At 37.2% G+C, this 22,513-nt stretch overlaps 1 protein-coding gene across 3 annotated transcripts in view; it reads right to left on the bottom strand.

The window, feature by feature from the left end:
* WDR33 (WD repeat domain 33) overlaps positions 1 to 22,513 on the bottom strand; it is a 67,202-nt gene that overhangs the window by 19,898 nt on the left and 24,791 nt on the right. Inside the window, exon 8 of one of the 3 annotated variants that reach the window (XM_058844121.1) lies at positions 4,511 to 13,097. The exons of 1 other annotated variant lie outside the window; for it this stretch is intronic. In XM_058844121.1, coding sequence (XP_058700104.1) covers positions 13,060 to 13,097 — 38 coding nt within the window. In that variant the 3' untranslated portion in view covers positions 4,511 to 13,059. Of the gene's footprint in view, positions 1 to 4,510; positions 13,098 to 22,350; positions 22,422 to 22,513 lie in introns of those variants that run through there. One more of the 3 variants, XM_058844120.1, reaches the window with a different exon arrangement.

Raw genomic sequence — 22,513 nt, 5'->3', positions numbered from 1 at the left:
CACTGGGCTGACAGGCTTCTGAGAGGGGCCCAAAACACAGAGCTGAGAGACAGGAGAAGATGCCAGGACACTCAGAACTTGGAACCAGAGCAGATAAACCACTGGGTGCTTATCAAAAGGCTTTTGGCTATCAGTACATTAATATTGTTCATGGGGATCAGAAGAAACTTGTAATATTTAAAAATGTAATTGTTACAATGTTTGTATGAATAAACAGTTAACTGGCATTTCCTGCAGAGAGCATTCTTTCAACCAGTGTACTCTGGATCAGCAGCAGAGGGGAAAACTGGGACCCTCCTTTGTAATCTAACCAGTGATGTACCCTGCCCTCAGCCACAGCTCTGCAGAAATGGGATCATCATACACTTAGCTTTAGGTTCCTAATGCAATGAAACTTTCTCAAGAGAAAATAATTTTTTCCCTACAACTATGCTTTAGATAAACTATTCACAAGGGATGTACTAACTCAGAACATTTACATAACCAAAATAACCGAACAGCATCATCTAATCAGACCTTTCTTAATTTCTTTTAAAATTGAAGCAATTTACATTGTATATTGCTTTTCCTTCTTTCTGCTGAGAGATGCACACACTATAATCTCTAATGAGATACATGATGCAGAAAATACATTTAAAATAACATTCCAGAGAAAAAGCCACCTCACAGATTTTATTTCACAGTTGTTTTCAGTTCTTAGTGTTGGGAATCAGCCTCTCCTCTGGTACAAAACCCACTTGTCCCCAAATGCCAAGCTCAGAAAACCTTAATTCATGCAAATCTCTGCAGTTTACATTCCCTCTTTGCTGACAACTGAGCTTTTGCTCAGTAATTTCAAGTCACACACACATATCTGCCTCTCTGCTCAGAGCTCCAGGGTGAGAATTCCTCTGTAAACAACTGCTCCTTTGCACAGACCTTATTATCAACCCCTTGTCTTATATATAGAGATGCTTTCTGGATAAATGAATTGAAATGTGTGAATTGTGTAGGAGTTGTGGCAATGGAAGGCCCATAAACCAACCCAAATGAAAGACTTTGAAGGCAAAGACTTTTGAGAAATTCAACTCATTTAAAAGCATGAGTGAATATCTGACCATAAACCTATATTTTAACTCTTGTTGGTTTAACTTACTACAACTTTATCCAACCATTTTAAAAAATTGCAAAAAAACAAAGACAGGCACATGTAGCACCTTTAAAAACCTCAGATACAAAAGTAGTTCCCTACTATTACCCTTTACATGCATAATAAAAGTTTTGATTGCCCCTTGTCACAATCCTCTTAATTAAAATACTGATTGTTAGTACTTCTAGCCAATTTCTTTGAAGGGTTGTTCTTTAAAAGACACTGAACAGAAATTCTGGCTAGTGAAAGACATAATAAGCTGTAATAAGATTATGTGTAATGGTATTTGATCAAATCAAGTGTGTCAGAGGTCTGAAAAGTACACATAAATTAAGGATATGATTTTTTTCCCCGTTCTCACACTGATTTCTGCACTTATGACTCTCTGAATATAGCTTACAGTGTAAAAAAGTTGGTTTGAATCACTGTCTCCATATTACAGTCTATAAAATATCCATATATTTTATAATGCAACTCTGTTTAGCAATTTTAGATATATCAGGTTTATTGCTGTAGCTTAGCTCTTCTGTTTTATATTCTCTCCCCATGGGATGTGCCCCATTTTGAATGCACATAAATTCAAAGAGAATTTTATAGATGATACTGGAAAATTTCTAGATCCTTCTCAGCAATTATGTGGATGTATACACACATATTAAGATGCCAGTTGCAAGGCATCTTGACATTTTAACACCCATGTTCCAAAGAAAATGGGTATTTATAACTATTTATATTTTAAACAATTAGCATTCATTTAACTGCAATTAGACTTTATAATTTAGAATTCTATTTGTTTGGATTTTTTTTTTAATGCTGTTGTAAATGGGGAGTAAAGAGAGCTGTGTATCCCCCAGCTGGCCTGGTCAGATCAAAGCCTTTTTGTCACCACACACTGACATTCACCTTCCTGTACTCTGTGTCCCCAAAACACCATCACACCTCTTCAAGAGCAGGGCCTTTGCACAGGATTATTTCCAAGGGATCTGTGAAGAAGCATTAGGTCTTAACAACAACCAAGCTAAGGTTCTCCACCCCCCCAAAAAGAGAGGGCAAAGAAGAAGGGACAGAAGAGACCTGCAAGTCAAAGATAATGGAAATAACGTTAACAAAAAGGAATTCTAAGTTTTCTACATAATTCCATCAGAATTTACTATTTGCTTCCAGCCTATTGAGCAAATTGGATTATTCTGCCTGTTCCATTTTTATGAAAGACTTTTAAAATGTCACCTGGCAGTTACTCACTCCCCAGAAATTCCCTGCTTCCTCGTACAGCTCACTTAGGAACTGAATACCTCACACCTAAAAGAACCTGGGTAGTTTTGGTCTCACTGATCAGCAGCAAGGGTAGGTTTATATTTAATTCCAGTAATTTAGTGTTCTTTGCCCTATCCAGTTATGTGTACTGTCCTCATCCAAGAGGTGTCCTAGGAGCTCTTGTACTTCCTCTTCTCCACTCCAAGAATGAATAACACAGAAACCCTCCCCCTACAGATACACAGCCAGATTGTGCTTTTTAGCATAATGTGGGAGGCTGGTGCATAATAAATTAAGGGAAAAGATCCTTTCAGTCTTCACTGGATTAAGAAAAATGCCTCCCACCATATTTTCAGACTTCTGTACCACAAACACAAGTTTTACTGTCCTTGTTTGCTCAGTCTAGCTCTCTTCTAGTTTATTAAACTTGTTATCTAGAGCGACAGCAGAGAGACTGCTAGTTTTAATCTACCTACAGGGGATATCTTCTAGATACTCAATATTCCACTAATTCAGCAACAGAAAGGGACATCATTCATCTTTGTTTAAAAATTTACAAATAATTGTCTTTTTTTTATACTTCTATAATCATAATTTCTTCCCAGACAAAAGCTCTTGTAACAGGACAGTTTATCATCTGTGAAATCAGGAGGTTAAGAAACAGTAATAATCACTGAACACTAATGAAACACGTGTGGGTAAACAAATTACTTTCTCCAAGATTACCCAGAACAGGTAATCAGTGTTTCCATAAATTAGTTTAGAATTTGTATGTCATGCCAAACTTATACCGATCAGTGAACAATTTCGATTCTACAAACACCTAATGAACTGGCAAAAAAATTGAAATTTAATGCTAATTGTGTGTTTGCACAGCTTGGATGCACTGTACAGAATAATGAACAGAAGTTGTTATAGTACATGTAATTACAGTAAAGGCAAATAGTGATCTGAATTATTTACACCTGTGGAAATTCAATGTCAGTATCCTCTGTAAGGGCTTGCTTACAGCAAGGGGAAGAAGAAAAACAGCTGAGTTCCAGTGTACCTGGGAACTGGTCATGAAGGGTTAAGATTTTAGGTATGCACATGTTAAACTTAGAGGGATTGTTCAAATTCTTCAATTCAGTGAAGATGAGCAGCTCCCAAAGCTGAAATGAATTGTTTGGAACAGAATCAAAAATCACCCAGCTGAAGATGCTGCCAGTTTAGATCTGTGGTGTCAGGTCCGTGTTTTTTAATTACTGAGTATGTTCATGCTAGAATTTACAAACACTCTAAAAATACCATTCCTTTTAGACATATTTTCTTTTTCCTAATTACTGGATTTATTTTTGAGCTTTATCATTACACCTAATCAGGCTATTTATGCTGTAAAACATATTGGGACAAAACAAGTCTGAGACCAGCATATCATAAGACACAATTAAGTCATCTCTAGACTGACCACAGATAATTATCAACACTAAGTTATTTTAGTAGGTAATATTTCTAAAATGTCACTATTTTTGCTTAATCAGCATCCAGATATTTTAACTTACCACCAATTTTATGCACTTAATCCCCCTATTGGTATCATTAAGAGCAGCTCTGTCATGGAGATCACCTATGTGATTTATATATTATTAGATATTTAGATGCAGTCATTATTTCTACTTAAAAAGTCACTACTGATCTTCAAAAAAAAAGCCATTAGAAAGCTCAGAGCTAGCTCAGGAGAAATGACAGGGGGAAAAGGGCAGAAAGTGTCAAAAGGGAAGATAGAACACTTTAAAACTTCCAACATCTTCTAATTTCAAATAGAAATGAGAGTGCTTAGCAGTAATGCAGCTGAATTCAAGGATCAAGACAGGTTTTCCTCACACTTAAATTATTTATGAATCATAGACTGGATTCTACTTTGCACTCAGGCACAGTTATCTATTAAAATTCTCATTCCATATTTTTTATTATTTCTTTGCATGTACTTATCAGAGAATTAAAAGGGAGTTTCTTTAATTTGAAAAGGTGGAACAATTTTTTTTTTTTTTTGCTGGTTACATTACCTGTAAAGCATCTAGCTGGGACTAGATGTTCTTTTCTGTTAAAAAATTAGCCAGCCTACTTTGAAAGCAGCAACACACTTGCTTTTCATTGACAGAAAATATTTATTTAAAAGGGCATTTACATTTAATGATAAGAAAAGTATTGTACAAGAAACATTAAAAATGAACAGCAATTGTAAGAAAATCTCTCATGCTTCATTAACATCAACATCTGACAGGAGCCAAACCCCCACTCCCTCAGTAAGAGTGTCCCACAGTTTATACTGCTTGTTTTCTGGCACCTTCTTTCAAGTCCCTGGCACTAACCACTGGATCTGACAAAGCTGGCACTGCCTCTAAGGAATGTTGCCTGTATGGAGCCCCCAGACAGGACGAAGCTCATTTAACACAGCATGGCACAGAACAGGGGAAAAGACAGCAGGGACAAGTACAGCTGTGCCCAAGAGAGGAACAACGCCTGCTCCTTCCATGCCAAAAAAAGCGTGAACTTAACAGATGAGAAATTAAATTATTTTGTCAATCATGAGTCTGTAGCTTCCAGAGCTTTGTGGCTTTATATCTGAGTACAGTCAAATTGCTGGGCAGCATATTATGTTGTAAAAACAGACCAAAATATTTTTCACATGAAACGTTCCCATTCAAGTCCTCTAAACATGAGCCAAACAAGTGTTTTGGAGTCTGCTTATAGCCTGTACCATCAACTTAAAAAAAGCCAAACCAGAATAAAAGAATTTGATTAGAATATCAAATAATTTGAAGCCTCACAGTGACAGTTCATGTCAAAGTAACTACAGTCAGAACATACACTTGTAGTTTATGAATGAAGAACAAAGTGAGGCGTGAGTTAAAATCTGATGCCTGAAGCCAAGCTTCCAGGAACTGATGGGATTTTGAGATGAACTGAACCTAGAGTAGCTTCAATTGGGTTTTCTAGATACATACTAAGGATCTAGTTCTGGTTGCTAACTCCTGAAAATGGTGACCTGGTGTGGTTACTTCGTGCCAATAAGGAGTCAAAACCCCCCAGCCTTTCCGTCAGCACATTTTTGCCAAGCCTTTGCCTGTTACATCTGTATGACATCATTAAGCAAAGTTTGATAGTTTTATTGAAACTACAGTAATTAATGCTAAGAAGGAATGTCAAAACCACAGTATCAATTTAGATGTATTTTGAAATTGAAGCTAATGAAGAAACTTTGGTGCATCCTAAAATTCAGCCTGGCAAATTAGTTAAGAGGGGAAATGAAGGAAATCAGGGCAGACACTGTAGGGTTTAGTACCTCCTTGCCTCTAGCTCTCTGCTTTGACCAAAATTTTGGTCAAGGTTCTAAGTGGTAAAATCAGAATACTTAGCTCCCAGCTCCAGGAAGAGAACAAAGACTTCCAGAAAAGCTAAGAGTAACCATTAGTAATAATTTCCAGTAATTATTTCCTTTAACATCCTGCTGGATGCTCATTTGAATTCTGCTGCTGATTACGGCTGTTGCATGTGAAAAGAACAGCCCAAAGACCTAGTTTAGAGGTTAATTCAAGTTTCAAACCCCTGTGTAGCCACATGACCAGAGAATTCTCTCAGCAAGCTACAAAAAACTAAGAAAAGTATTTGTGGATCTCAGTAAAAGAAGTTACAAGAAGTCTTTTATATAACTTGATATATCCTTACTCCCAAGTGAACACAGAATCTTTTAATAGAAACACCCAGAAGCACAGAAGGACCACCAAGATCTTTCACTCAACTTGATATTCTTTAACTGTAAGAATAGCTTTCAATGTGTTTTCATGGTTAAGATGACAGGGCAACCTCCTACCTTTTTAACATCCCTTTGAGAGAAGCACCATCAACTGTCAGTCAAGTAAATTACTTTTAAAGACAGTCATGATCATCTAGCCAGACCCAGGTGAACACTTGTCCATCCAGGTGCTCACATTAAGGGACAGCACTTTTGCAGGAAAGCTATTTTTCTTCTTTCCAGCCAAAAAATATATATAAGTACTTCTGACACCCAGTTTACCATTACAAAACATCTCATAATTATGAGCTCACTACAATCTCAAGCAAAGACATACTGAGTTTAGGTACACAGAAGCTGGGGAAACTGTTTTCTTTGGTTGTAGGGCAAAAACTGGATGGCTGACAATAATCCCAGTAGTACATGAACAGCAGCAGGCCTGGGGTGAGGCGAGGGGGCCGACAGAAAGATTATCAAACTTTATAAAGACTGTAGGAAAATATCTGTGTCAGTTAATAATCCAATTAGCAAGTGTAAAAGATCCAAGAAGGGATATGAAGATAGAGGCCAGTAAATTTGCTCTTTGCATTTTGCAATGCCACCAAGGCTGAGCAAAGTGGGAAGCAGCAGGTCTACTGAAATAAACCCCTGGCAGAAAGCACAGCACTGAGTTACAAAGCACTGCTCTCTCTGAGCAGACAGAATTCTCATCTCAAGCAGAAAGGGCCAATTTTCAAGCAACTGAAATACAAAAGGGCTGAAAAATTATGGGAATGGAAACCCACCCCAATGAACAGGACAGCATGAACTGAAACAGGAAAAAATCTGGCATGTAATTACCACATGTAATATCACACTCTTATACAGTCCTGTCTAATTTAGCTGTGATCTTGGGGCAAATGAGAAAAAACACAGCAAAAAAAAAAAAAAACAATCTCAGTGAAAAAGTGTAATTGAAATGCAGGAGACAAACAATGATTTGAAGATTACAGAAACCTAAAATTTTGGTTGAAATTTTAAGCAGCAGAGATGAGGTCAGGTGAGAGACAGAAAAAAAGAACATTTTCTGTCCTAATTTAAACTTCTGCAGCATCAGTGCTCTTATTTCCTCTTCTTCTCCTGACTTTCCTATATTGCCACCACACTCCCAGTCCTCCCTTTCTTGCCATCTAATAATTCTGAAATTTAACAACACCTTTTCCTCTTTCAGATTTAAAAACAACACTGCAGTTCCTAATTAAGTAAAGAAATGCAAATTTTTTTATTTCTCTTTCAATTCTAAAGAGAGGTCCCTTATGAAACAACTGTTTTGCAGTGTGGATAACTATGAAACTCTCTAAAATCCATGTGTCCCTGTGTATCATTTTAAATTCTACAAGCACATGAACAGATCTTAAATAAAGCTCTTCACATATGACTGAACAAAGAGACAGGGAAAAATATGGTGTTCAAAATTTACCCGGTATTTTGTGCAAAATAACTAACAAAGAAAGGGAGAGTTGTCAACAGGAAGAAATGGGATAAAACAATCCAAATAACACTTAAGTAATCCAGATCTATCAAATCCAGGGGGAAGAAGTATGGAGAACATGTAAAGATAATGTATATGGGCATGAGAAGAAAGGCAAAGGGGGCTATCACCAATTTAAGTGGGTTTCCAAACAAAAGTGCTGGCAACAATTTGTGGGAAATCCTGTCCTCGGATTCATTTACTGATTTCACAAGCAGATGTGAACAAAACAGGAGAGATGTGATTTTTAAATCACATTTTGCATGCACATTTTAAATCCGCATTTGTGCAGGGGAAAAAAAATTACTGCTACTACTTCTTAATGTAAAAAAAAAATAGGTGTGACACAGGTTTCCTATGGCAATATAATAAAAGACTGTTCTTTCAAGACCAGAACAGAGGATACAGGAATCAAACACATCCCTCCACATCAGGCTATGGATAGACTAAATACTTCTTCCAACCCTGTGCTTCTGGAAGTCACTACCAGTTAGTTTTGTTTCACTGCCAGCCTCAAAGGAGTAAAAACGTCAGCCAAGACATGAATATTGTTCCCCTCTGTGATTCATGCTATAACTGAATTTGTATTTGTGTCTATAGGGACATGTACCCAGCAGAATGCTACAAATTCCCAAAATAAGATAAAGAAATGATGCAGAATTTGACAGGAAAAAAGCCTAAAAGCCTACTGCAACTGTAACTGCAGTGTTATGTTCTCATGAAGTAATCAGAACTTCCACAGGAAAAAATGTTGATTAGAACAGGAAAATTACTCTTCAGAAACAGAAAAATATTCAATTCCAATGCTATAACAACAGCTCCTGGCTGTTATTGCACACCCCTCCATGTTAGCACCAGATGCATTGTCTAATATTTCAAAATTAAAATTTTCCAATTACGTAAACAGAAACTTTGCTAGTCAAAAATCTTACACTTAGAGAAAAAATAAGTTAGTCTGAAGTACTTTTTGAATTAAATCTATTATAGAGCTTTAAAAAACTTAAATTTTATAAAAAAATTCTAGACAAGACATAGAGCCAAAATTCTACAGAATACATAAAAAGTCAAATGACATGGACAAAAGAATCCAAGACACAGAATGTCCATCTATCTGTAAGTGCACACAGAAAAAAAAAAAAGAAGTTGACTATCTCTTCATCAAGACTAAGAAAAAATAAACTTTTTGGTTTTTCTGAAACAGTGATCTTGCCTGCAGAATTTTAACTCAGTCTTCTTTGATATGGGATGAGCACAACAAGAGGAATATTAGTACCAGAGATTTTAATTACCACCATTCTGGAAATACAAGTTGGAAATATTAACAAGTTATCTATGGAGCTTTTTTGACCTGGATTTTGGAGCATTTGTTATATAAAAAAAGCACCACAAAAGATACCTGCTAAACTTCAAATCATCTACAGCTGCGTAAAAAATGTGGCTCAAACCACCAAAAGAAAACACCAACTATATTATCAATTTAAAATTAAAGGCAAAAGAGAACAAGTGTTTACTATGACCATGTGATTCAGGAAGAAGTTTTTTCCTAAGGAATCTTTTGATTTCTCTCAGTGCTTTCTGTAGCAGCTTTTAAAATTTTTCATCTTACACACAGCAAAAGGAGGAAAATTAAAAATATCTTTCCAGTCTCAGAAAGAGACAAACCAATTCCCATAAGCACAATGAACTGGGTCCGTAGATGAAGCTGCTAAAAAGCAAGTGTTCTTGGGAAGAGGGCACACATTTGGAAAATAACAGGCAGAAGGAAGTAGGTTAAGCACAAAAATAGTGAGGGGGAGGTCATGGCCAGTATGAGGCTGCTCTCCTGGCCTGGAGTAGAACTGATATGTGCTCTTCAAATAAAACACCTTTTACAGTGCTGTGAGTGGTGTCTAGAGCTAAGCTGAGGAATGAGAAAATACAGGATTTATCTGCTAGGAAGTTGGACTTTAGAAATCTTCTGTAAAATAAAATTACTGATTAAGTGAATCAGTGCTGTGAGGGAGGTGGAAAAAAGAGTCACCTCTTCACTTGCACAGATAAATTTCCATAAATAGTCTCAAAGCACAGACCAAAGAAAGATGACTCTCATGAGAGAACATGGTATAATTTCTGTTTAAGAAAGACTAGGTAAGAGCATGTCATTGCTACTGAAGTAATCCACTGAGGAAAGTGAAAAAAAACCAAATATATTTGTTTGCAAAATGATGCAAGTTAACAGTACTGCCAAATTTACATTTTGATTCTTTTAATATTTCTCTTAACATAGCAAGTCTGTATTTGGGAATAAAGTGCTTTTTTAACCTTAAAAAGTTAACAAAAAAAAATAAAAAAGAAGCTTTAACAGGTATAATCCCATGTCAACAGTTTATTTTCAGTGCAAATAAAATACAGTTACTGTTTTAGTACACAAAATACACCTTCATTAGGCTGGTCTGTTTTTGGAATACCCACTCCCAAATGAATTATCTGCTGCTAGCAAGATGCAGTTTTACAAGAGTCAATGTGCCATGAACATGACCTGTTGCAAGAAGCACTACACTGGGGAGAGGAACAGCAGGCTGGGGAACACCTGGCTCTAGGAACAGGAGCTTCATCTGCTGGCCACGGGGCTTGGATCACCCCAGCAGCAGTGCCCTGATCTCAAGACAGCCCCAGAGGTTGTGCCCTTGGATCACTGCCCCTCTCACAGAAACCACTGGGGATTTAGTTATGCAGTCTGCATGACACACATGGCAAGGAAGCAGTAAATATTCCTGCTATTATGTAGAAATGAGTAAAACCTTTTCTGCTCCTATGTGAATGAAACTCCTTCTTTTTTTTTTTTTTTTTTTTTTGGAGTGGGATAGATTTTCAGAATTATTAGTGCAATTTATCATTTTTCACTAGCAGGTAATTTGTTCAGGCTGACTGGAACTAGAATTAGGAGAAAACATCTGGTGAGCAGAACACATCACCTTAACCATCTGGGTGACCATTCCCATCCCTGCAGATGTTCAGTCCACAGTGACTGGCATCCAAGAGCCATGGACTGTAACAAACTGAAAAATTAATTACCTCCTCACTCGTAAACTCGAGTCCTTTCTGTGCAAGGACTGCAAGAAATAGATCTATCAGGAAAAATATTCTGATACCCTTCATGTCTAATAAATGCAACATCAATTTCTAAGATTTTTAATATGGCACTTTATGTCAAATTCAATTCTAATTTAAATTCCCCACACTGTTCCCTTTCATACACCAATAATGAACTATGCTTGTTAGATACTTGTGATAATTGCTGCTGCTAAGTATTTCTCAGAAAAATTGTCTCATGCCTATTCCTTTACTTGCAAAGTAAGTTGAAGTAAACTTACTTACCAAGTAAATTATTCCATCTTACAAAAAGTTTAAAAAAAAGCTTATTCAAATACCAACATTCTGTTGGAACAAGTCATTAATTTGGTAAATAAATACTGTGCAATGGGTTAAAAATAACTTGTGCAATACCTAGTAAATTACTTTAGTGGAATAAACCCACATGACTTAGAACTTTTTTGAATTTCAGTGAATTAATGTGATTTTCTACACCTGTGGAAGTGATGATACCTGAGATGACAGAGCTGTGCAGGAAATAATGCAGCTTCAACCATTGTGCAAAACACTGATTAACTGCCAGTGTTTCTAGCCAAGCTTACTAGGAACAGACATCCTCATGGTGAAATTGCAGGCTGAAACACACACACTAAATGCTCTTATGGACAAAGCCTGGATAGTCCTTGAAGAATTCCATGATGTAAAGAAAATGGCAGTGAGAGAGTATCAGGCAGCGTGTGCAAAGCCTGTGAGCAAGCAGGATGTGTTTTCCAGCCAGGAAGGGGTGGCTGCATCCCTCCAAACATGGCTGGCAGGAGTGCACCTGCTATTTAAAGCCTCCCCTGCTCCAGTTTTATGTGACCACAGGAATTCTAAATTAATGCAAGCTCAAAAATTCCTGGCTGCATTTTTAGAAAAGTCCTGTTTAAAACTGCCAGCAAATGCAATACGTAATACAGAAATGACACCTCCAACATGCTTGCATAGGTGATTGGAAAGATCTTTTATTCCTCCATTCCTTTAGAAGCAAGGGATATTCCTGACAAACTAGGAGTAGTGTGAAACAAAGAACCTACCTTTGTCCAAAGAACTCCAAAGAATAACTGCAGAATAATTAAATGTAATAAAAGAATTCTCACTGAATTTAGCTTTTTGCATTCATACTTGTAACACCGTGTGCTCACTTGTAAGTCTCTGGAGAAGAGGGACTTCCAAAAGGAGAGTGGTGAACAAGAGTAATCCATATTCATCAATATTATCAATATTCCTAAGGGCTAAATTTAGCAAAGCAGCCAAGAGAATAATGCTTTTGAGAATGTATGTATAGCTGAAGAGAAAAAAAACCTCTTACAGTCATTTTAAGTAGGCGAGTTCCTGCTAGGGAAGCAACAAAGAGTTGCTGTTGCTTGAAGATTTAAGGGCATAAAGCAAGATCTGCAGGGAAAAGGCATCTTATTATCCAACTACATCAAGTGAACTAAAATAAGCAAGTTTCTGCATCCTTAAAGAAGGGCTAGTGTAGCCTTTAAAAAAACCCCAAAACCAAACAACAAAACCCTACTCTTTTCTCTCACTGTATCAGCTGGGCTAATTAAAAACACTATTTCTGCGTATGAATTATGCATGGGTAAGAAAGAACAGAAGGCAGACAAAAAAAGGCAGGATGCTTCTTGACCAGGAATAAACAGCAAGCAGTAACACCCAGCACTCTATCAAGCTGCAGACTCAGTTAATCCTTAGAAAACAGAGATATCTTGCTAACAATTAGAAGCACCTATGCTATATATAAATATGCTTCATAGATGCCCAGATTGTTTTTTCAATGTGCAACTGTACCTTGTTCTTGATTAATTACAATTCAAATGGGAGAATTTTGTCTACAAGTTTTGAAATGTGTGGTTACTTCTTTCTAAACTCAGTTGTAGTAAAAACACCAATACAAATCTGGCCTGCACTTCTCATGTTTTAAGACAAAAAACTTCTAAAATTTAAAATTTATATTTTAGTAAATAAATAATATTTTTTGAGATAACTGAAGTCTCAAAATAATATTTAATAATATGCAGTCTTCTGTTAGAATGCTTAAACTCAGAAATTAATTTTTGTTTAGACATTACAGTCAAGACCTGGAACAGGTGTGGGAATGAACAGTGAAATATATTTTGTAGACCAGCTCTTACTTGAGAGAAAAAGAAGAAAAAAGATTGTCTAGCACCCATTTCACCTGGATGTAAAGGAACAAAATATTTTTGTGAGCACAGCAGGTCTACTTACGGAGTCTTTGGAGAAGCTGGGAATGTGATCTAGAGAAATGCAGCTTCAGGAACACTGATGCACACAGACAAACCTAGGCTGCCCTAGTCCAAGGAGTAAAGCATCTACCTAAATCACTTTTTTCTTTTTATTTTTTAAAGCAAACACTTTAAATTTAATGTGCACGGGCTTTAGAGCTTTACAACACAACCTGCAGAGTCTTTTTCAAGACTGCATAATTTTGAAACATAAAAGAGAGCAGCGAAAGAGGATTAAGATGATAAAATGTGCCACTGGGACCATTATAGATGTTTATATAAAAATTATATATGCAAATATAATAATTACACATATATATATAGTGTATATATATCTATATCTGTAGGTATTGGTTTACCTCACTACATAATCAGCAGGAGCTTCAAAGATGCTGACAGCACACGACCACACCTTCCACCTTATTTACAACAAAGTTTTAATGCTTATAGGACACAGGAAGTTCTGAAATTTCAGTGACGATTACATCTAATATACTATTAATTACTAGGGAATGATCAAATATTTATCATCTCTAAAAAACAGACCCACTAAATATAAAACCTTTCCAAGCCCAATAGTGTGCATTTCCTGAAGCATCTTAAAAGCTGCCAGAAAAAATAAAAAAACCAAACAAATAATAATTATATTTATATATATATATTTGATTGTCTTTTCCAGATCAGGTCCTTATGTCATACATGCTGGTGAACAGCTGAATCCTACACCAGGATTTTTACTAGCTTTGGCAAAACAGGGGAATTCAGTATATTTCAGTACCCCATGACCACCGGGTAAATCAGGCTGGAAGAAATCTCAAAAGTCTCTTGTTCAATCTGCTGCTTGAAGCTATGAATTCAGACGGGGTTATTTAGGGATTAATCCAGGTTCAGTCTGAAAACCTCCAAGGACAGAGGCTGCACAGGCCCCAGAATTAAGCAAAGCTCTCACACTCTTTTACTGCCCTACTAAGAGAACAGGTGAAAAAAAATGACGCTGAACATGAGATCATCTCTGCAGTAAAAATGGCCTTTTAAATGTGCTTTCCACTGCATGAGATAAGGGGATAAACTATTTTTTAAAACTTTTAACTTCGCTATAATATTTATTTTTATAATGGCAGCATATCTGGAACATCAATGAGTTTGAATTCATTTAAACTTCTGGGGATTCCCACTGAACTTGTACTTAAGTGGGAAATTACATAAAAATACCACCTCAACCATCTCAATTTGTGCTACACATCTCCAAATATTAAAAAATGGTGAAAATTTCATTTTCAAAGGAGAATGTTTTAGCCTATCAACCATCTTGGGACAAGTGCCTCCCACAGAAGGTTAGAAGGTGACGTGGAATATCAGCTCTTCACTGAATCCAAAAATTACACTCAGATTTTTTTAATCTGTAAGGGTAGTGATTATTTATGAAGCCAGAAAGAACCTTAACCTCTGATGAAAAATATATCCCAAGGAACACTAGGCTTTGTGTCAAGCAAGAAAGAATGTTAAGGTCTTTCTATTCAAATTCTGAGGATTGTAAATGTGTATCAGAGCTACTCCTTCCTTAAATCTTAACACTGAGAAAAAAATAAAGCTGAATAAGGCTATCCTGGAGAGAAGCAAGTCAGCTATAAAGAGAAGTTCAAGTGTAAAAATACTGTATGAATTATTTAGACTTGATTTCCCCAGAATGTTACAATATGCTGTTAATAGTAGACAGGATTCTTAGCTCCATTTTTTCATCAATTCATTTTTCCCTGTGAGAACTGGAATAGTTACAGTTATTTCAGCAGTATTACAGATACTTATTTATAAGGCTATCATGACTCTCTTTAGAGGATTTTTTTAAAGTGATGAAGTTTAAAATATAAGATTTTAATATAATATCTACAGCATTTTCATGCTCTCCATCATTCTAAATAAACAGGCAGAGAAAGACCTAGGTAGTAAACATGCACCTGCCAGCACACACAGAAAGCTGGGTTTATTTTTTCACTAAAAGGTTCTTTTTCTTCCCAATATTAAGCAGCTAAGGTAACACATTTCTCAGCTTTTCTGAACTAAAAGTTGAAGTTTACCCTCCAAGATCTCGGTAATTTGGAAGAAGCACCTGTTTCAGTCCTGTTATAGTTCACTTTCCAGTTTTTCAGGTCAGTCTCATATTCATATATGGTGAGTTCCCTTTAAAAACTAATTTTGGTGAGCAAAAAGTTTCAAACAAAATTTCTATAAATGGTCAAAACCAGATGAAGATCATCTTTTATATTCAGTGACTATATAACACTTGCAGTTCTTGTCTACACCAGCAAATTAAACTGCAATGATGCAACTGCTTCTGCATGGGCTGTAGTTACATCTGGAATAGCTCTTGCTACTTATCTCCAGTGGGGCAAAATCAATGCATACACAATATGACAATTATTAAGAAAATATTGTATATAAAACAATAACTATATGATGCATTGAACTGGATAGCTTGTGTAATGTATCAAAATAATGCTTTGCAGAACTAGAAATAGCAGATGCTTCTACTGAGTTAATAATTACAGGTAGTAACAGAAACTGGGATAGAAGAATTGTCAAACTTCAGCTGTGAAACTTTTTGTAAGATAAATATATTTTGAGAAGTTTTAGATTTCTCTTGTATAGCTATACTTGCCATACTTAACAGGTGTGCTTCTTTGAAGCTAAGACACTTAATAGCCCTATACTTCTGAATTAAAAAAAAAATACCCCCCCCTAAAAACCTTCCCTTTATAAATGAATGTACGAATATATAAAAATTTATTGATAGTTACTTTACCTGAAAGACACATTTATACTTTCAACAGCAATAATCAAAATGTCTTCCCACAAGAAGTGTTTTATTTTCAACAAAAAGCCTTATCTGTGAGTAGCAAAATTAAGCAACAATTTGTATTTTCACTGTGATGTAAAGATCAGTCCCTTGGAAAACTCTGGCACTGAACTTTGAAAATAAGTCTTGAGTACACACTTGCATGCTTAATCTACTCAACTACTTTCTGCTGAAGCATACATATGCTTCTTGGTCATGTTTACTTGGTCATACTCCCAGCTGAAGTGAACCAGAGCTAACCTTGGATCTGAGGAGCCACTTTAGATACTTTTAGAGCTATAAACTGACAAAACTGCAAAGAAGAAAAAAGTCCACGTTGCTTCACAGGGATTACTAAACAAGATAATGGATTTTCATCAGGTGGTAGAGATAGTTTTTGCAGTGAGAATGATGGCATCCCTCCCTCACTAAAACACCACCAAGCTGGGCAATCTCCAGCCACAGCAGCTTTAACAAGGGCAAGTGCTGGCTTCTGCACCTGGGACAGGGCCACCCTGGCCATGTGTATGGCACGAGAGACTGGGGGTCCTGATGGATGGCAAGCTGAACATGAGCCAGTGATGTCCTGAATGCCAGCCATGCCCCAGGGAGCCAGGCAAGGCAGGGGATTGCCCCACTCTGCTCTGACCTGGGGCTGCTTCGCCTCAAATGCTGGGGGCAGGTGTGGGCACCACAAGGTGAGAAAGACATTGAGTTTTAGAGTTCAAAGGAGGCCATGAGGATTGTGAAAAGTCTGGAGGGGAAATTATATGGGGAGCAGCTGAGGTAATTTGATCTGTTCAGCCTGGAAGAGACTGAGGAGACCTCATTTCAGTCTCCAACTTCCTTGTGAGGGGAAGTGGAGGAGCAGACACTGATCTCTTCACTCTCGAGACCAGTGACAGGACCCAGGGGAACAACTAGAGCTGAGTCAGGAGAGGTTTATGTTGGATACCAGGAAAAGTTTTTCACCCAGAGGATGGTTGAGCACTGGAACAGAATCCCCAGGAAGTGGTCACAGCACAAAGCCTGACAGAGCTCAAGAAGGGTTTGTATAATACTTGTGGGCAAATGATGTGAATCCTGGGGATGACCAGAACTAAAGAGTTGAACTGCATGATTCTTGTCGGGGGTCTCTTCCAACTCAGCATATTCTATGATTCACTCCATGTTCATCTTTGGAACAAACACAGAGCATGTTCCTAACTACTCCAACTCATCAACTTGAGTCTCTACAAGCCACGACACAGAACATGAAATGTAAGAGATACTAGGGGTACTATTATCACACAGATAAGCATATATACACACTCTTGGCACACCCTACACTGTCTGCTTGTCTCCACGTGTGTCCCTCAGCTGTAAAACCCCTGCCTGTCCAGTGGCTGATCCAGTGACTGAGGCTGCCCTAAATTATTCACAAAATGCTTAGTGTGATTTGCCAAGTTCCACCACACCTCATTCTCATCTCCATGCTCACACTGCCACCAACTTTTCTCAGTCCTTACACGAGCTGTTGTTAGTTTTTTCATATTGACACAGCCTCCACACTTTCCTCACATTTCCTGATCTTATTTCCAGCCACCTTTCACACGGATTCATTCAGGATTCTTATTTATCCCTTTTCTCCTGATCGGCTATACAATCCCATTTAAGCAAATTCCCAGTTTAAATTTTGACTGTGTCCTCCTAAAAATGCAACGTATCACAAGTAGGATCAGCTTTCTCATGAGGAAGTTAATGCCAGGCAGTTATGAAAGACATGAAAAAAAATGCCACTGTATTTTAGGGAAAACATTTGCAAGCTCTCTCCCCATCTGCCAGGGCCTGGCTGTCCCTAGGAACATGTAATCTCAAATATGAGATTATGATACCATTCATATGATAAAATGCTAAGTGTCTCACTACTAAACCTAGAATAGAATTCGGATCTGAATGTAAAAATAACAGGAAATAATTTAAGTATGTAGAATAGAAATGATGCAAAGAAAACATCAAATGCTTTGCAAAGTTTATGCTTACCTAGATGCACAAAAGACTTTAGTACAGTAATGGAGGAGATGAAAAAATAAAAGTTAAATAAATAAAAAAGTGTTTTGTTCAACTCATGCAAGTGGCATCAAGAAGCCTGCAAGGAAAGTTCCTAAGGACTGACATGGATTATTTTCAGCAAGAAATTGTGTTTTTCTGTTTTCTGAAGATTCCACCATTCATTCTAAAAGAGCTTCATTTTATCTGTGCTCCCTGAGGAAATGGTATGCCAGAAAAAAAGAGTCCATTAAAAATCTAATTAATGAAGTGCCCAATTCTGAGTATTTATCCAAGTAAGACTTCATCAGAGGTGAGTTACTAATATAACTGGCTTAAGGCTAATTCCAGCTAATTTTTTTTGTTAAGAACTTTTGCTGTGACAAATACTGGTGAGTAGATACCCAGAGGCCACCATGCTCAATGGCACCCAGCCTGCCTCCTTTTCAAAAACCACACTTGTGCTGAGAAAGAAAGACTGGTAACACCTTAGCATCAGCATTCAACTGTCCCTGTAATTTAGGATTTTATCATTACTATCAATGCAATCTGCTTAGACAGTGTTTTTCTTCCTCCATAACCATGAGTAGGGCTGAAGGACAAAGCTCACAGGTGCACCAGAGGCTCTCACTGCAGGTGGATCCTGACCCGTACACAGAGTACTGTGCACAATTATTTCTAGTTCCATGTGAAGTCACAACTGATCAAGTTCTCATCCCTCAATATTTATAACTAACAACCTGTAAAAAATGGTTTCACCTAGTTCAGTATTTATCTACCACTTGCAATCATCAAACACACAAAAGGAAGCAGAGGCAAAAAACCCTAACAATGCAGAGAAGTTCTTATAGAACCATCCTGTATTTCAGCAGCATTGAGAGCTGGCTGTTCTGGGAAACACTATGGTTTTTCACTATTCTTCCATGCTTAACAGAATAGATGGATTACAAATATTAGCGTAAAATTTGCCCTTGGACTCAATGTGAGTGATTGTATAACTTTCAGCTTCAGGACAATTTTAAGGGATGAAAATATTTCAAAATTGCACCTGAAATAATCTCTTTCATGTACAGTGTCTTTTCATTCTTGTCTCATGGAAAGCCTTAACAGATGTGTGCATCATAACTTTCTTATAGCACAGTGCTGTGTTTCATGTCTTGTGATCTCATGTACCCGTTCCTTGAGAATTCTATTTATTTCCTATTAATTTTTCAGGATTTTCAAAACACTGGGTGTAGGTAAGAATCAGAACTCTAAAACTCAGTATGCTGTATGCTACTCAAAAATGAACTACAATTTTTTGGCATATCACGTGCAATCAGCTCCAAGAGCAGTCTCCAATATCCTCTAATTCTCCTGGAATTGTTTTAGGAAGCAGAGCAGAAGCCTGAACCTATCACCTTATCACCATCTTCTAATCACAGAAACCAAGCACCCCAATGTAGTGAATCAACCCCAAATTTTTGTTCTATCTAGATACTTCACAAATAGAAAGCCGATGTAAGTCAATACAGCAGGGTAGTTTCTCAGCTCTCAGATAGATTTTTACTTCTAACACATACAGAAGTGGGTATTTCATTAAAGCCCATCTGTAATAAAGTTTCCTATGCAGAGAAGACCAATGCATTTTAGTACTGAAAGTCATTATCAGGAATATGCTGAGTTACCAGATGACACCTGGACACTTTTCAGTAGACTCAAGCAAGAAATGGGATTCTTCCCATCTTATGTAATTATACCCACCATCCTAACAAGCAGCAGCAACTGAGATTAGCTACAAGCTCAGGAAAGGGTATAAGAACTCACTCCAAATCCCTGCTGCTACTTAACTCTGAACAAAGTGTAGAGAAAGATGCTAGGGAAATTTATGTTGTGTGATACCTTCCATTTATGAAGCAGGAAATTGTATACAATATTTGTAACTTTTAATCTCAAAAGGCAGAGACATTTCCTAATGAGAGGAGGAAAGTGCATAAAACTATGAAGAGCCCACCATGCAAAAAAATCAAAGGAGCAGCAGCAGGATCACTGGCGTAACATGAACAGCAGAACAATGGGGCTCCTGCATCGCAGACTGTGCAAGTGATCCCAATTGTGCAGGAAAAAAAATCTCACAGATTCACTATTAACATAAATTCCTTAACATTTCTTGTGCCTAGTGCACATGAAAAACGCAGCCATTTGCTGCTCCTCGACTGATTTAGCTATAGCACCTCTCTCCCCCAGGCCCAGCTCAGCTTTGGCAACAAAGACCAGAGACCTGTAACACAAGCTGGCAAAGAAAAAACCCACCAACAAAGAGAAGACTGAGCTGGTCCAATACCAGCAATCCAAAACAGATCATCTTTTTAAGTTCAAAAATTCAAGGACTTGCCTTCTCTAGATTGATATGGTTGGTGCCACTATCAGCCAGGTCTCATCTCATCCTGAGCTTCTGTTCTGAGTAAAAACCTTCTAATATGCATGCAGGGATGCATCAGTAGGCTAGAAGATGTTTCAAATATACCTGAAATCCCAACAATCTAAAGAAGCAACCCCCCAAAAAAACCCTTCAAAGTTTTAAAAATAGGTCTCCTCACAAGAAACATGGTATTGACATAAAAGTATTTCTGGAATTTGCTGTTTTCTCTTTGCTGAGACAGGGGAAAAAAAAGAAAAAACCTCATATAAGGGTAATAAAGTTGGAAAGAGAAGTGTTAAGATTTTTTTTTTTTAAAATATCCAATGTAGAGTTCAATTATACTCCAAGAAAAGGAAACAGTTTTAGAAGTTACTTGCTTCAAGGCTAAGAGTTGGATAATAATATTTAAAAGTGAAGGGCCAAGCTGAAGATGTAGTTCTGGTCTTCAGGTTCCTTTTACCTATGGAAGTCATAGGCATCCTTAAGAACAGGATTTGTTATTTGACTGAGGAAAAAAAATCTGAAGAGATCCTTCCCTTTCAAGCGGAAAGTGCAGAGAACACAAACCATAAAACAAATTCAAGCTTAAGGAGCTTCATGGTACATTATTTGTTAATAAAGACTGAGAAATGGAAGAGAAGGAAGGAAAAAAATCCCTCAATTATTTCAGTATGAATAGAGGTGGAAACACTTTTTCAGAACCTGTGAGCAGACTAAAAGTCTGTTTACCATGATTGCTGTGACTTCTGCAGGCACAAACACACATGGTATTTTGTAGCTGATAGTGTTAAAAATGAGATGCTGTTACAGACTGCACATTTCAAATCCAGGCAGAATGCAACGAAATCTTGATTGCCTTTAATTGTTTGAATTTGGCAAAGACAAATCTTTCGTCAAGTCTACCACACTGGCTGAAACACCATTTAATCTATCACCCTACTTTAGAGACAGAAAATAGAAAAATATATCTACAAAGTATTTTAAAAAGCATGGGTTATAGCATCCTTCAGAGAGCTGGGTGGAGTCATCCTCCCTAAAAGACCTATTTAAGGCAGGTAACCTTTGAAATCCTGGGAATACAGAGCTCATCTACACATGAGAATGAAAGCATTACAGTCCTTCCAAGCACTTATTTCTATGGGATTCTGTGTGACTGTGAAAGGAAGAAGAAAGGATGGGGGAACTGAGAAATCCAGAATCTATTTGCAGCCTCCTAGCCCATGATGTCATGCTGGGAATAATTAAGGAATCATGTGTTTATTAATGACCTACCCAGAAATATTCTTGGGGATACATCAGCACAGACACACTACCCAGAACGTCACTGCCACCAGTAAAAATCAGCAATAACATTAATTTCTCATATAAAGGGACATGAATGTTGTACTGCATACTTTTTCACATAGATATTTTTAGCATTATTAAAAGCCATCTATGTGTATGTTCTTACACAAATGTTGCCAGCATTAACTTCATTGCAAGTTTAGACAAAAGATCTGGGAGTGTTTTATTGGAAATGCCTTTCAGAGGAACAGATTATTGCCATGAAAATAAAATGTTGCTGTACTATAGCCTGTTTTCCATGTCTTATTTTTAAAATAACATTTTTTCTAACATCTGTAAAGCTCCTACTGGTGTATTTTAGTAAGTGCATTAAACTGCACTTGTTTACCATCATAAAGATAGTGAAATGACAGAAATACACACAAACAAAAGCAACTGGTGCAAAATCAGGGCCACAGCAGCTCTACCTCAAGAGAAAACCCAGGCAGTACCTGGGCCATGGAGAAGCAGTGACACTCAATGCTATTTCCTCCACCTGCAAGTTCTTTCAAGATAATTCACTTGAATTATTTAAAGATGGTTCCCCAAGAAAACCAGATTTTAATCCTATTTATTTATTTAGGGTATTAAAAAGAAGCTTGATAAATCTTCATGTACTGCTAACAAAATGCCCAAACTCCCCCTCCTATGCCCTGGGAAGCCATCGTGGTAGAAACAACAGCCAAAACAAAATCAAGCAGTGAAAAACTGTCCAGCAAAAAGGGACTTGGAGATTGAAGAAATGAGACTCAGAACCTCTGGCACAAGGTATGAAGAACCCTGGAGGGCCACCTGCTTATCTTCACTTTGAGGAATTAAAGGAAAGTGGATACAGTTAATAAGTGTATCTCATGCAGCTCATGTACGTACAGGTTAAACTACTGGAAAAATGTGTAG

The sequence above is a fragment of the Poecile atricapillus genome, chromosome 8, assembly GCF_030490865.1.
Source record: "Poecile atricapillus isolate bPoeAtr1 chromosome 8, bPoeAtr1.hap1, whole genome shotgun sequence".
Lineage (NCBI taxonomy): Eukaryota > Metazoa > Chordata > Aves > Passeriformes > Paridae > Poecile > Poecile atricapillus.
Note: the sequence above shows the minus strand (reverse complement) of the source record. Positions and strands in the feature narration are given on the sequence as shown.